General features: G+C 37.7%; 2 protein-coding genes across 2 annotated transcripts in view; one reads left to right on the forward strand and one right to left on the reverse strand.

Annotated features, from left to right (window-relative positions):
* SERPIND1 (serpin peptidase inhibitor, clade D (heparin cofactor), member 1) overlaps positions 1–2,630 on the reverse strand; it is a 7,788-nt gene extending 5,158 nt beyond the window's left edge. The window contains exons 1-2 of the mRNA XM_008950057.1: positions 2,588–2,630; positions 473–1,344 (exon numbers count right to left, since the gene is read on the reverse strand). Coding sequence (XP_008948305.1) covers positions 473–1,328 — 856 coding nt within the window. The 5' untranslated portion in view covers positions 1,329–1,344; positions 2,588–2,630. The remainder of the gene's footprint in view (positions 1–472; positions 1,345–2,587) is intronic.
* Positions 1–15,412, forward strand: part of PI4KA (phosphatidylinositol 4-kinase, catalytic, alpha) — a 59,141-nt gene that overhangs the window by 28,277 nt on the left and 15,452 nt on the right. The window contains exons 20-34 of the mRNA XM_008950058.1: positions 4,077–4,185; positions 4,710–4,846; positions 5,796–5,929; positions 6,968–7,050; positions 7,328–7,398; positions 7,511–7,635; positions 8,078–8,159; positions 8,863–8,946; positions 9,295–9,384; positions 10,563–10,682; positions 12,083–12,175; positions 12,566–12,722; positions 12,987–13,114; positions 14,354–14,512; positions 14,772–14,923. Of these exons, the coding sequence (XP_008948306.1) occupies positions 4,077–4,185; positions 4,710–4,846; positions 5,796–5,929; positions 6,968–7,050; positions 7,328–7,398; positions 7,511–7,635; positions 8,078–8,159; positions 8,863–8,946; positions 9,295–9,384; positions 10,563–10,682; positions 12,083–12,175; positions 12,566–12,722; positions 12,987–13,114; positions 14,354–14,512; positions 14,772–14,923 (1,724 nt within the window). The remainder of the gene's footprint in view (positions 1–4,076; positions 4,186–4,709; positions 4,847–5,795; positions 5,930–6,967; positions 7,051–7,327; positions 7,399–7,510; positions 7,636–8,077; positions 8,160–8,862; positions 8,947–9,294; positions 9,385–10,562; positions 10,683–12,082; positions 12,176–12,565; positions 12,723–12,986; positions 13,115–14,353; positions 14,513–14,771; positions 14,924–15,412) is intronic.

Raw genomic sequence — 15,412 nt, forward strand, 5'->3', positions numbered from 1 at the left:
CTTTATAGTCGTTCCAATCAATTGTGAATACTTGAGAAATGTTAAGTGTTTGACCTGATATCAGCCTGTACCATTTCAGTGGAGTCAACTATTTGAAGCAAGACTGAATTTGACTAATAACACATGAATTAATACGTTACCATCTGAGACTCCTACAAAGCTTATGCTTTCTGAGGTTATTTTGCATTCACATGTTTTTTAGTCTCAGTTGCAGACAATAAGATTTTGGATGTAATAAGCATTTTCTGTATGTGTACAATACCCACTAGATTCAGGACATGAAGGGAACATCAGTGTGCTACAGAAACATGCAAAAATGGGCTAAGAATAGAGACTTTTCTTAATGAGTGAGTCAATAGGCTTCTTTGAACTGTAGACCAGATTTAAGTTCAGTCTGGGATTTCTAATGAAGTCTACAGTGAATTGCAAACTGAGAAAATGAATTGCTAGGATGGAAATAACAGATTCTTACCTTTAAAGTAAAGACAATTAAGAATCATCATCAGTGTTGTAGGGTTTACATTCACAAGAGCTTCCTTTATTAATCCTTTGGTGAGCTTCAGGATGCGTTCATTGGTTTTAGTAATGAAGTTAGGATCCGAAAAATCAGCTGGTTGGGCATCAGCAAAGTAGTATGTTTTCATATTGTTTCTGAAATCATTCAGAATAGAAAAGTCCTTCTGAATGTAAAGGTCATTGACAGACCTCAGTGTGTAGCCAAAATTGCGCCTGAATAGCCGATGAGTGAGTTTGCGAAAGAGATTGTGAACAGTCATGAGCTCATATTTAGTGCTGGCGTTAATGAATTCTTGAAAGCCAAGAACAGACAATACTTCCTGCGGATTTTGACCCTTCAGACCCAGAGAGATCATAGCCATTGCAGTGGAGATGCCAACAGGAGCCATGAGAATGTTATCTGAAGAGTTGGTCTTGTCTGCCACGCTGCGGTAAAGGTCAAAGCCAAAGTTTGCGTTGAGGATATTGAGGCGCTGGATTCTGGTTTTGCCTTGGAATAGTTCAAGAATATTTCCTTGCTGAATTTCAGAAACCATGTATGGCCCAGCATCAATAATGTCACTGTAGTCATCTTCTCCCAGTATCCTCTCAAGATCTAGATAGTCCTCTTCCTCCTCCTCTTCAGCAATCAAGTCATTAGTGATAGTGTTTTCTCTGTGGAACTCCGGGGGCAAGTTTGGCATATCATAGGTCCCATTTTCATGTGGCTGTGCATCTTTAAGGCTTTCAAAATGCTCAGTGAAGTCCTTGACTCCACAAAGTGTGGAGTTTATGATGACAGCAAGGGCAAGCAAGTGAAATAGAAACTTCATTTTGACAGGTCAAAACCTGGAAGACAACATAACACAGTTCAGAGAGTATAGGGTAACTGAATTTATTTTAGGTCCATGCTGAGTTCTGTCACAGCAGGTCTGTAGTTACCTTATTGACAGCTTTTTTTTTTTTTTTTTTTTTAATCAGAACAAAGCTTAATTTGACAGCTAAATCTGTTTTACTGGTAATCAGTTTTGCTTACATAAGCCCTCCAGCCTGCCAAAAATTGGTTTATCCTCTGTAGAAGTTGTCATTATTGGCATATTTCAGCAGTAACAAACTCATTACCTGAAATGTGCAGGACTCTTTAGCTAAAAAACTGTAACACTTCAAATGTGTTTAACTGTATTCCTCGTGTATGTTAAAAATATGATGTGAAGATAAGATTGAATATTTGAGCTTGTTAGGAGGGACTAGGCATCCACTAAAAGAGCATACCAGAAGGCTGAGATATACTGAAGAATTTGAAAAACAGACATTCTGTAGCTACAACAACAAAAAAGAGAGTTTTATGGGAGTATTTTTGGAAGAGCAAAGCTGAAATTTGATGGAATAAAGATGTAGGGATTGAGCAACAAACCTGAAGAAAGATACTAATTTGCGTTAAATGCCATAATGGGACTGCACTGTTAAAACAAAAATCTTACTGTGGTATTGTATAGAATGTTTTTTAAATTAGCAAATAGTCTAAAGAGCTGTTCTGTAGAAGTAAAATACATAGATAAACATACCTGTGTGTCTGTGAGTAAATCCAGTGCTTAAAGGAAAATATTTTCAAACAGTGTAGCAGGACTGAAGTAACTGAACCAACAGCTTAAGTTTCAGAATCGTCTGTTAATCTAATTAGCCTGAAATCCTAAAAGCATTTCATGTATTTCATTTATCATACACACAAAAAAAAAAAGGTTCTTTTGCAACAAGGAAGGATTCACAGAAGCTGCTTTTTAAGTGCTTTTTACATTGTGACTGCAGGATTCGAGTCAGTCTTTTTCTTAATTGTTTCTTCATAAATTCATGACCTTTTTTCCCCGCCCCCAGAAGTCAGCCCTTAGGGCTGAGATACTCTGTCCATTGATAAATGTTTTCTGCTTTTGGCATAGAAGAATTTGTTGTCTGTAGTTCCCAACTTTACATTCTCATCTTCACCAGCCTCCAGTTATTGCTTAGCTGCACTTACACAGCCAAAACATTCCCCTGCTCTGCAATATGCATGTGATCAGATCTACCCAAAATAACACAAGATGTAAATGAAGCTTACCTTTAAGCCACTGTACAGAAAGGATGTGTTGAATAGCTCAAGTAAAGGGAATGGCAGAGTTTAAATCTGAACTTTGACGCTAGGTTTTTGTGTGTCTCCCAAAGTAAACATTCTCTAAACCAAACACTGCTAAACTTACTTCGTCAGCCAAAATCCCTCCCTTGCCTAGTGACCTCTGCTGAATTGTATGTTGTTTGTTGGACTACTTTTATGGCTTTGAAGGTACTCACTCCCTTTTGAGGAAGATCTTTGAGCAAAAATTGATGTGTATGTAAAGTTTCAAAGTCAAGCATGCACATAAACTTGACTGTTAATGACTAGTGAAGGCCACGCCACTGGTATTTTGTGCTGAAATGGGGGACGTCTTGCTGTAGCTGTGGTTGGGGGCTGCTGTGGTTGCAGTGGTCGGGCTTCTTCAGCCAGTGTTACATTGGTGCAAACATTTGTGTTGCACAAGCAACATTTTTCCTTAGTGCCACTCACCATCTTAAACTCAGATTAATTTTGCTGTAATAGGTTTTTTTTCTGTTGTGTTTTTTAATGATAGGTCTTCCTCATAATTTACAAATATATCCAAAATTTACTTTATATAGTGTTTCACTGAAATACAGCTGGCTTTCATGCCTCAAGGGAATTATTGTACAGTTAGAGAAGGCCTGAAGCCAGATTAGAATCTAAGTTTTTCTTAAAGTATACAGTAATAATAGCCACTCATGTTGAATAAAGCTCATGGTCTACTGGGCCATTTCTTTCACTTTTTAAATACTGCCTGTGCCTCTAACACTTTTTAGGATAACACATGATGAGCTTTGTTATATAAAGTTGTCTAAAATCACATATCATGTTGGCTGGGAGTATAAACTGTGCTCCTCTAGTGGTAGCAGCTGTTTGTGCAAAAAGTTTCAAAGAATTTTAATAAATGTGTTTAAAGTAATGCCCTTTTACTTGCTTGTTTAGACAGTAAATTCTCCAGAACTGATGTCATTGTGTGCGTGGGTGCAAACAATGAAAGATCCCCCAATTGGTGCCTCAATGTATTTCCACAAGGCCAATAAACAATAGCAACCAGAAATATGCTTGACTAATATTTATTTGGTTTTGAGTTCCTTTGCACTGAAGCAAAGCTGCATGGCATTGTCTTCAACACAGTTTAAAGGACCATGTGGTCTCTTCCTCTCTGCAGTTGATAGTTTACTTATATTACGTACTCTCTTCAGAGGTTACTATATCAGTGTGCTATAATTCCTCTGTAAAACAAAGGAAATTCTTACTATGGGCATCTCAACTGTTAGCATTTCAGATATTCTAACAAGTTTTGATTTTCTTCAATATAACAATAGTCATGTATACTAGTTTTCATAGGTGACAAAAAAAACTACCTTTGTAAATCATAGTAAAGAAGGTACGTACACAAATTGTTTCCTTAGCATGGAATTAAGTTATTTAACTTCCCACTAATTTCGGATGTTAATTTTTATTTCTTTGGTAGCTCACTAGACGCTTGCCACCCATCAAGGAGGCCAAGCCCAGGCTGCAAAAGCTGTTCCGTGACTTCTGGTTGTATTCAGTGCTGATGGGATTTGCTGTGGAAGGATCAGGTACTGCAAATTCTAAGAGAGCAAAGTTGCTGCACACATTTAAACTCTTGATGAATCTAAGTGTAACTGCAAACTGTTCACAGCAGGCTGAAGAAAAATTAGAGGCATAAAGACATAACAGTTCTCTGGTAGGTAGGATTCTTCACATCTTTGATCTGTTTGACTATGAGATTGAGCAAAGAGCAACTTGTTCTTGTAGTTGGGTTTTCTTTTTCTAAGCTAGCACAGCAGTTAGCCTTGGTTAAGTATGAGTTTTTATAGCTAAGTGCCTGAAATGTAAGATCAGACACATGAGGTACAATAGTAAAAGAAACTTCTTACCCATTGAGAAATATCACTTGGAATTACCTGAGCATATTTACTGTGTTTGAAACACGAATCGCGTGTGTTGAGTGTTGGTACTTAAGCACATGTACTACTTCCTAGGGCAAATTTTCCAAAGCTTGATAGTGCCAGTTAACTTTGTGAGCCATAATGCCATTTTTCTCCCCCACCTTACCTTCCTCTTTATGTTTGTGCTCCAGGTCTCTGGCCAGAGGAATGGTATGAGGGTGTATGTGAAATTGCAACCAAGTCTCCTTTACTCACATTTCCCAGCAAAGAACCACTGCGATCAGTTCTTCAGTACAATTCTGCCATGAAGAACGATACCGTGACTTCTGTAAGAATTCATTTATTCTAAATTATTAATTTAATATCTCATTCCATAATGTCTGTCAGTGCTGAGTTATATAGTAACCATGATTTATTGAAATAGCACGGTACCCGTTTGTCTTCCCTTTTATTGTTGAAAGCACTACTCTTAAGACAACAGTGTACGGAAATGACTTGGGTTTAGTTTTAGTGAGTGTCACTATAAGTATTTAGGGAGGTAGCTACACTATTTTGATTAGGTGTAGAAATCAAGTCTCTGTGCAGATGAAAGCCTTTTAATAGTTTTTCACCCATTTTTTTATCAGACAAACAAAACTTGCACTGTTTGAAAAAAAATAAACCAAACCAAACCAACAACCTTTGGAAAGAAACAACACATACAGTCTTCCAAAGATATGTTCAAGAAATGTTAAGTGAGTTTTTTCCCTTTTTATCTCTGGCTTGGTACTGGTTTACATCTTTGTCCCTAGTGCATGCAGGATGGATTTTTACTGTGGTTGCAATGTAAAGTGGATTGAAAAGTTGCAGGTTATGAAATCTCTTTGGTTCCCAAATAATAAAGAAATCTGCATTGCACCTAGATATTTAGTTCTGGGACATCAAAGAATGGCACAACAGATCAATGAAGTTTAAGAAATTGAACAAGGTTGTTATTGATCAAAAATACATGCTTTTAGTGTGGGAATTGTATTTCTTCGTTGCTAGTTTCCATGCAGTTGCACCAGTTACTTAGCAGGGAGCTTGACTCCAGTATTTAATGCTGTTTAATTCTGTATTTGAAGAAAAGTGACTTGCAAAGAAAGAGCAGGTTGGTTTTAGTCTGCAGACAGAGGCATCCTGGCATATTGCTTGTGAAGGTTAAAAAGGAAGAAGAGGAGTAGCTGAAAGCAGACTTTTTCAGAACACAAACAAATCTAGTACTCCCTCTTCAGATAACTTCATGTATTTGTCTCTAGGCTGAATTAAACGAATTGCGGAGTACCATAATAAATCTCTTGGATCCTCCTCCAGAAGTGTCAGCGTTGATCAATAAATTGGATTTTGCCATGTCTACCTATCTCCTTTCTGTTTACCGCCTTGAGTATATGAGGTATATATACATACTTTTTTCACTGATGAATTTGTGTGTGTTGCAGTCAGAATTGCCAGCCACTAAGATAAGTGAGAATCAGAATTTTGAGTTACATTAGCTCTGTTGAGGATTCTGAGATTGGGGATTCATCTGTGCAAAAATACCCTTAGGATAGATAAAAAGGATTGAATAATACAGTGGAGTGAAAAACGGCATCTCCTCTGTATAAGAACTAAGAGAAGATGGACAAAAGGTTCTTCAAAGGAACGTCTTGCAAGCATAATGTATCCTCCACATCATCCACCTACAGAGGTGCAAGCACTGAGTCTTGTGCTTGCACCTCTGAGTAGACACTTACCTGTTCTGTGAGGTCAGTGTAATTAGGAACAGAGAAAATTGTGTGTACCTTTTTCCTTCAGTAATGTGTATTAGGTTGTACTAATCAAACATACTGAATTCACAATTTTTTTATTACTTTAAAAGCATATTTATTACTGCTATTCAAAGAAGTGTGTAGCTGAAAGCTGAGATGAAGGTCTAGCAGTGAGAAAAGTAGGAAAAAAATTCTCCATCACATTTTTACTTTGACAATAATGGACAATGGGGACAACCACTTCCAGAAACATCTTGGTTGTATTTTAGAAACAATTTTAAAATAAGTTATATTTCCATCACATGCAGATTCAACCAATGCAAAGCCTGTAAAATGCCAGTTTGTACCATGTCTGTATGTTTGTGGTGATTGTGTAAGTGCATCATCATGATTCCCACTCTTGAGGTGTGGAAGTTATTCTTTGTGGCAAACAAGCATTTTAAGGTCTCAGCCCTGTTAGTTGAATGTAGAAACAAATATCAATATATTACACGAGACTTAAAATTATCATGAAATGAACAATTACTATCTGTATGTGGTGTGTACTGTGACATTAAAGTATGTAGATTTATGCTGAAGGTGTTTAAAAGAAAAAAAGAAGAACCAACAAAGCAAAAAACACCCACAACACAACCCAACACAAAACCCCAGAGCAACCCAACCCACAAAACTTCTTTTCCTAGGGTGCTGCGTTCAACTGACCAAGATCGCTTCCAAGTCATGTTTTGCTATTTTGAGGATAAAGCGATTCAAAAAGACAAATCTGGTAAGATTATCTGTCTAGGATGTCTTGCAACTTGAGATACTAGGAAGTTACCTCCAGGCATGCAAAACTAAAACAAATCAAGCAACTGTATAACAAAATTAATCACATTCACTAGATTGCTGTTGCTTTATCATTGTCAAGAGTGCTGGTTTTGTTTTGAAACAGCTTGGTTCAGTGCTGGCTGAGAAAACAGACGCTTTTTTCCTGTTAAGTATGATTTTTTTTAAAGCTAACATAATTCTGATAATCAAACTTGTCACTTCTCTCAATTCCTCAGGCATGATGCAGTGTGTGATAGCTGTTGCTGATAAGGTGTTTGAAGCTTTCCTGACAATGATGGCTGACAAAGTAGGTTACATGGAAAATCAAATTTCAAATTTGTATAAATGTTCTCAGTTTATGAAAGTGTGCTTGTCTTTTTCCTTAAGAGCTTCATACTTCTCTTTGGCGTACTTTTCAGCCTAAAACTAAGGAGAACGAAGAAGAGCTGGAGAGACATGCTCAGTTCTTGCTGGTGAATTTTAACCACATTCACAAGAGGATCAGGAGAGTTGCAGACAAATATTTATCTGGTCTGGTAGACAAGTGAGTATAGATTTCATTTTCCTATTCTCTTCTCATATTGACGGCTTAGTGATTATTTATGTAATTGATGACAATGGTCCAGTGGGTTTCTTGGCTGGTACTTCTGTTGAAACATCTTAAAAAACAACATTCAATAGTATTTTTAACCTGATGTTCTGAAACTCTTGCTTAAAATGTCTGTGTCTGCGTTGCATTCCTGTGGCAGACAAAGCAAAGTGCCCATGAAGCAAATGCAGTCTCTGCTTAGCTTGCCCATAGAGAGCTTTTGACTGTGTTGAGTTAGGCTGCTGTGAGCCATGGCAAGCTTTGTGACTTCTGTTGAATATGAGCTTGTCTAGTGATGTATATAGATAGCTCTTTGAGCAGCTCCATTTCTTGATAAAATAATTTCCTTCCTCTACTCTCCATTGTTATTTTGTTTCTGAATCCTGTCTTGCTCTAGATTTCCTCACTTGCTGTGGAGTGGAACTGTGCTGAAGACCATGCTAGATATTCTGCAGACACTGTCACTGTCTCTCAGTGCAGTAAGTTCCTTTTTTAGTAATGCTATCTGGGAAATAAGGTGTTTGTACATTTCCATTTTTCTTTTTCCTTTGTAGAATTGATTTTTTTTTTTTGCTTTGTTTTGCATTTGATACTTACTGAGTTCTTAATTTGGTTGTGTTTTCATCACTAAGATTGATAAAATCTTAATTTCTGTGAAATGTGTGCACTTGCATCCCTGTTTCATAAGTGGTGAAGCTAGTACCAGAAATTTGTTGCCAAATGCGGTTTCAGAAAGTCAAATTTAGCATCAAGAGTAAAATGCAGAATTACCAGATATGGGTTGTAACTGTTGAACTGTCTCATTTTAAATAAATCTTTTCTGGCTTTTTGTTTGTTTATGTGCTTTTTATGCATTATGGTTGTAATTTTGTTTCTAGTCTGTATATGTGTCCCCATATTCTTTGGATTTATTACATGTTCATATTTTTTAAGATGAGAGTGCCTTACAGAGTTTTATTACTGTACTGAAGGTTGAGGAGAGGGCTTTGGATTTTAAAAATTATTTATACTGAAACCCAAACTTGAATAAAAAACCATTTATTAGAGCTGTTCAGGTTGACTTTGAGAGCAAATATTAGCAAAAGTCTTATAAATCGGACTTTCTGAGGAGAGTGCTACTTGTGTTAAAGTTGAGTGATGATGAACTTTATGTTCTTGAGAATGCATAATTTTTTTGTTCAGGACATTCACAAGGACCAACCATACTATGACATTCCTGATGCTCCGTACAGAATAACCGTCCCTGACACACATGAAGCCAGAGAGGTAGGCAGTCCTCCTTGACTTACCAAACAACAGAATACTGACTGGCCTTTTTTATGCTAAGGAGATAAATCAGTGAGCTACTCTAAATGGTCCTTTTTTAAGAAATACTTCCATAGGTAAGGTTTTCTAATACAATATGACTCTGGATATTTACATTTTTCTCAATCTTATTATTTCACTTCACTTTTTTGCTTACCAAGGATACATTTCATTGTTACAGAAAATTATAACTGTATCACGTTGCTGCAACCTGCCTTACTCTCCATGTTACTCATTACACTGTTGAAACCAGTGCCTCTTCTTAAATGTTCTGTATTTTACTGATTATATTGATGTTTCTAATTCCAGAGTATAGTCAAGGATTTTGCAGCACGCTGTGGGATGATTCTGCAAGAAGCAATGAAATGGGCTCCGTCAGTTACTAAATCTCATCTACAGGTAATGAGCCTGCTTCTGTGAAAGAATTTGATCTTTGCAGATTTTCAAAATGAGAATTAAATTATCTGGTGTTCTGTTTTGTGTTTTTTTTTTTTTTTTTCTCTCCAGGCTATCCAAGCATAATTTTAAACTTTTCTGTTGGCCTAGGATTTCCTTTATAGCTTTGGCAGAGAATAATGGAATTTTTTATTTCATGTGACTTTTGATGTAGTCCTCACCTGTGCATCCTGATCAGCTGTTTATCAAACTATTATTTCCATCTGGGATTTATTTCAGAAGTCAGAATTTCATGTAACTGAAAGCTCTGTCTAGCAAAGTTTGAAAATATCAGCTGAACAGAAGTATGTGACTAGGACATAAAACTTCATCCTAGTTCCTTTCTTAGGAGGATTTTTTTTTTACTTTTTTTTTTTTAAAATATGGGAAAACACTGCTGAGGTATGACAGCACTGTAAACTACAGATGTTAATTGAGCATGTGTGTAGGAAATGCTCACGTGTGTCAGAGTTCAGTAGAAAGCTGTCACAAAACCACAAGCAAAGATTAGAAAAGACTATTTGAGGTACTAATAAAATAAATACCTTTTATGTAAACAAAAGGTCTCACTATAGTGAAATGCAGGTCTTCGTTAATCCTTGGTGAGTACCTGAAGAAACCATGTAGTTCAGGTTAGAGTAGTAGTCTGTCTAGAGGTGCCTAACTTGGATTTTTGGGGTGGTGCAAGACCTTGGTCACTCAACCTCTACCTGAAGTTTATATTTACTTCCCTCAAAAGAAACCTTGAGGAATTCTATCCTTACATAAAAGGATAACTGTTGATATTGCCTTCTTCCGTGGAGTCCAAAGCGTTTCGTTTCATAAGGTTCTTTTTGTGAAAGGTGATGCTTTTGAAAGAGCACCTCAGCCTTCAAGTATTTGTCTTGATCACGTTATCCTTTTACAAAATTGAATGAGTCTTACATATTTAGGAGGACATTGAGAGTTTGTTATTGCCAGGGGAGCAGTGCCTAAAAGGGAGTAGAGACAGCCTGCTTATGGTCAGGCACGTGTGTAATCAAATTTTCAGGTAGTTTGCAGTGATGCAGCTGTTGCTTATGAGCTGCCTGGTTTTGAAAAACACAGTGGTTTTCCAACAAACCCTTTTTTTTTGGTGTTTGTTTTGTTTGTTTGTTTGTCAGGAGTACCTAAACAAACACCAGAACTGGGTATCAGGTTTGTCCCAGCACACAGGACTGGCGATGGCTACAGAAAGCGTTTTGCACTTTGCAGGCTACAACAGACAGAACACTACTCTGGGCGTGAGTATTGGGCACAATTCTTGTCTGGTTGGTTTTTTTTTGTGCAGCTATGTAGAAATTATGTTAATTTTATAACATTCAGTGTAGCCACATAATACACATTTTCTAAATTGCCTCTGTCATAGTACTTGAACATTACTCAGAAAGATACTTTATTTCTTTCCATCTCAAATTAAGAGATCAAAATCAGAATAGTATTATGTCTATTAGGTATACCACTACCCAGACCGATAAAAATGAAATAAGAAAAAAGTTGAAAACAATCATGGGGTTCTGTAAAATGTTGAAAATTAAGATTGTAACGAGGCAAGAGAATAAAACTATCTAATACCATTTGAGTTTTCTATAGATAATTTTTAATGCTTTGAAAGTAGCATCTTTTTGTAAGACAGAATTGAGTTGATTTCTAGAAGCATCTAGTGTCAGATGACACCTGAGTTTTACACAGGTTCACTCCAAACATGCTTTTGCATTGAACGTTTCATGCACTTACATGCAGTTTTTTAGAGTTCATTTTTTCTCACTTGTGGTTTTAATTTCTGATCTTCTGGAGAAATCCAGTAGAATCCATTGTATTATCAACTTGTTTCCTAGGAGCTGCTCTGGAACTGCCTCCACACCCAGCTTTAGCAGGATTTTCTTTTGGTTCTCTGTTACAGACATCCTTCCAGGCTCCAGACTCAGGAGTCCATATCTAAGTCTTTGTATCTAAGACATGTAATAAAAATAGTTCTCAAAAGTTTATCCCTTGCTGGATATGCAAGGGATAAACTTCTAGCCAAGCTAGCCATTAGCAGTACTGAAGCAAAGCATTGCAGGAGTGTGGAATTTTTGGTGTTTTTCCTGGCCTTGTTACTTTAGTATTCAAACCTCAATATAAAAAAAATCATTCTACAGTATAAAGAATAATTCTTTTTTGTTTGTTTTTGAGTAGAAACCTCTGAGTCACAAGTTCCTTAATGCTTCTGCAAAGGGAAGCATGGATTGCTAGTGTACTTTTAAAGACAGGAGCAAAATTCTCTCTCTGCGTTACTGTCAGTCCAAGAAGCTGTTGCATGGAGAGGGCAGAACCAGGATCATGTCTACTCTTATGTCTTCTTCTTTACCATGAAAAAGGAGCGGCAGTCCCAGAGTGTCTACTCTTTTTATGCCTTTTAGAATTGGTTTATCAAAAAGTATATACTAATACATATATATTTCAAACTGGAATTACATGGAGTTAATGTACATGTTCCTTATTTCATTTTTGTCAGTTTGGTTATTGTTATACCTAATTGTCATGATACTATTCTGTTCATCAGCATCAAGAAAACTGAAAACATATGTACATATATAAATAGAAAAAAAGACAAGTAGTTGGATATAAATGCTATAAACAACTATATGTTGTCTGGTCATAGGCAACCCAGCTAACTGAAAGACCAACTTGTGTGAAGAAGGACTACTCCAACTTCATGGCTTCTCTTAACTTGCGCAACCGCTATGCGGGGGAGGTGAGTACAGGATTCCTCACGAGTGTGGAGCGTCCGCAAGCTCTGGCTTGTCTCTTCAGGGGATGGTGCACCTTCCAGCCTCAGCTGTTCTATGGTTCTGTGTTATTTTAAGCAGAGACTGGAAAGTTACGTGCCTTCAAGATAATGGATATAGTATTCCTAGGTTATTAAACAGATCATTTTACTTGTTGGTCTTGCAGAAAGCTTACAGATTGAAAAAACAAACAAACAAACAAACAAACAAACAAAGATTTAGCAAAGTAATGACAGTGATGACAAAAGATATCTCTGTTTGTGGAATTCTTTATTCGGCACGTGACCAGTACCAAACTGGATTCCTAAAAATATTGTTTTCAATAGAAAAACAGAAAAACCTATTGTATTTTACAGGTTTCTGGAATGATTCAGTTCTCAAATGCTACAGGACGAACATCTGACCTGAATAAACTGATGGTCAAAGAGCTGAATGATGCTCTTGAATCAGGCCACACTGAATTCTACACTCAGGCCATGTTTAAGTTGACAGCCCTGCTAATAACCAGCAAAGGTAATGAAAAACAAATGGGGTTCTGCCTTCTGGCTGTGAATGCCAAGGGTTACAAACTAAAAAAAAACATCCATATACAAACCCAGTATGCATCAGTTGAAGAAGAACTATGTTTTGAGGTTTTTCAATTAGACTTAAACTGCGGAAAGGCCTTCTTGAGCTAGAAGCTATTTATTAGGAATTGATTATTAAGTACTGTGCACACCAGTTTCATGCTGATGTGGAAAGCAAATTATTTATTCTGTCAGTGAATTTTGTTTTCAGACTGTGATCCCCAGCTCCTTCATCATCTCTGTTGGGGACCCCTGCGAATGTTCAATGAACATGGCATGGAAACAGCAATTGCTTGCTGGGAGTGGCTGCTTGCTGCCAAGAATGGAATAGAAGTGCCGGTAGGAAGCTATTTAACAACTCTTTTGCTGCCCCTGCAAGGCGGGGAAGAGAGCAGATTTTGAGAGATTCACAGCTATTGTGAATCTGTGTCCAAGTAAGGATGTTAAATGCATTGTTAATCATTTTAGCATGTCAGGAAATCTTTGTTTATGTATCGTTGGAAGTCTGAGACCCCTCACAAGGTAGACTGTGGGAAACGGATCTTTCTCAGCAACAGGAATAATATAGCAAAAGAAATTTGTTAGGATCTCAGCTGTACAATTTACTTTGCTGCTGAGGTGCCTGAGCTGCTCATGAATCAGGTTCTAAACTACCACAATTTCTAGAATGGTGTTTTAAACCAAGCAGAAATCAATGTCCCTGCTCATCAGTCAGAGCCTGGCATTGCAACCTTGCATAAAAAAAATAGGCTTGCAAGTGTGCTAATCCTGTGACAGGCTGGACCCAGCTGTATTTTGTGCGATAAGGATGAATCTAATAGTGATAAAGCAACCCAGCATGGTGTAGTGAGAGCCCACACAGAGCTGAGAAAGCTGCCTCTGGTAATTGCTTCAGTTAGCACTGTTTCACTTGCTGGTGATAATCATCAGTGTGAATTATGTGAATTTTCTTAAGTCAGTTGGCATGCACATTTTGGTATTTTACTTTGTAAGCATCAGGATTTTTTCTCTTAGGCTTCTGGGGAATATCTTTGTATCTTTTTGAGGAGATCAGATAAGCACCCTTGATTGCTAGGCCTCCTTTCTATCAGAGGATGCTGCTCCCTAGAGAGGTTCAGCAAAAGTGAATTATTTGCAATCTTTATGTTGTCCACTTCATCATCCGTGTGTGCTCATGGTCCAAACTGCATCCTGCAGTACCTGGGAGCCTGGCACAGGCTTGTGTCTGCCGTCCTGAAGTTGGAGGCAGTATCCTTTAGCAGAGCAGGAGGATGGATGGCACCAGCTGATCTAACAGTTCAGTCGCCTCCACAAAACACAGCACTTGTCTGCTGTGGCCTCTAATCTTCCTGTTGCTAGCTGAACTTCTAGGGAAGTCTTTCCTTCCCTTCATACTTCTAGGATGTGAAAGAAACAATTTTTTTTTCCAGATGTGATGTATAGACATGTATCTGCCTCTCTCTTAACCTTGCAGTGAATTTTAATTGATATATCAGATTCTTACATGTGCTATGGAGAGACTGTGCTTTCCATTTGAGATGCTCTTGAAACCAGAAACTGTTACCTTCTTTTTTGCAGTTCATGCGGGAAATGGCAGGAGCCTGGCAGATGACAGTGGAGCAGAAGGTTGGCCTGTTTTCTGCTGAGCAAAAAGAAGCAGATCCATTAGCAGCCTCAGAAGAGAGCCAGCCAAGGCCTTGTCCACCAGAGGTGACTCCACATTACATCTGGATAGAGGTGTGTATTTCTTCTCAACATCATATGTATGGGAGTGTGGCAGTGATGCTGTAATTAAGCTCCCTTGCACTGTTTGTTTGCATGATTCAGGAAGGAAGTAGGTTCATGGTGGTAGTCTTTCTGCCTCAAAGCCAGGAGACACACTCTTTAGATGAGCATAATAATTGAGGGGGAGAAAGGTATCTGAAACAGAAAAGACTGGATTTTTTTTTTTAGATTAAAAAGAACAAAGGAAGCATGACATGTCTGTCTGTCTCAGTTTTTGGTGCAGAGATTTGAAATAGCCAAATACTGCAGTTCTGACCAAATAGAGATCTTCTCCAGCCTGCTCCAGAGGTCTCTTTCATTGAACATTGGAGGGGCAAAGGGCAGTTTGAATCGGCATGTGGCAGCAATTGGACCCCGATTTAAGTGAGTAGGTTTGGGTGGTTGGTGGGTTTTTGTTTTTTTTTCTTTCCTTGGTGGAAGAAATAAGGTTATAGAGGGGTGGGAGAAAAAAAACGTAAACACTAAATGTATAACTTGCCCTTGGCTTCAGGTGGTTAAAATTCCTTTAGAAGTCTGGAATGATGCAGAGTCTAAGCTCTGTTTATAAAGTAGGACTATCTAACTATATCTTGAAAGTAATTATTGGTGCTTCAGAAAAGTTCATGTGATAATTTTGTGTAAGGAATTGCCTGCATCATGGATCCAGTCCATGTATTGGTTGAGGGTAATTTTGCTTTGTCAATTTTTTTTAACTTGAGGGCTTCAACTTCCTATGGTTCAATAGTCACAGCCTTAGGAACAGACTGATGATAATGAAAACAGTTTGCCAAGAGCACTGAAACAGCCACTTTTCCATGAGTTGAATTGCTTTAGCTGTGGTTTGTATGGTAGTGTGTTGGTCACCATCTTGGG

This window comes from Merops nubicus, unplaced genomic scaffold (assembly GCF_000691845.1).
Source record: "Merops nubicus isolate BGI_N331 unplaced genomic scaffold, ASM69184v1 scaffold29731, whole genome shotgun sequence".
Classification (NCBI taxonomy): Eukaryota; Metazoa; Chordata; class Aves; order Coraciiformes; family Meropidae; genus Merops; species Merops nubicus.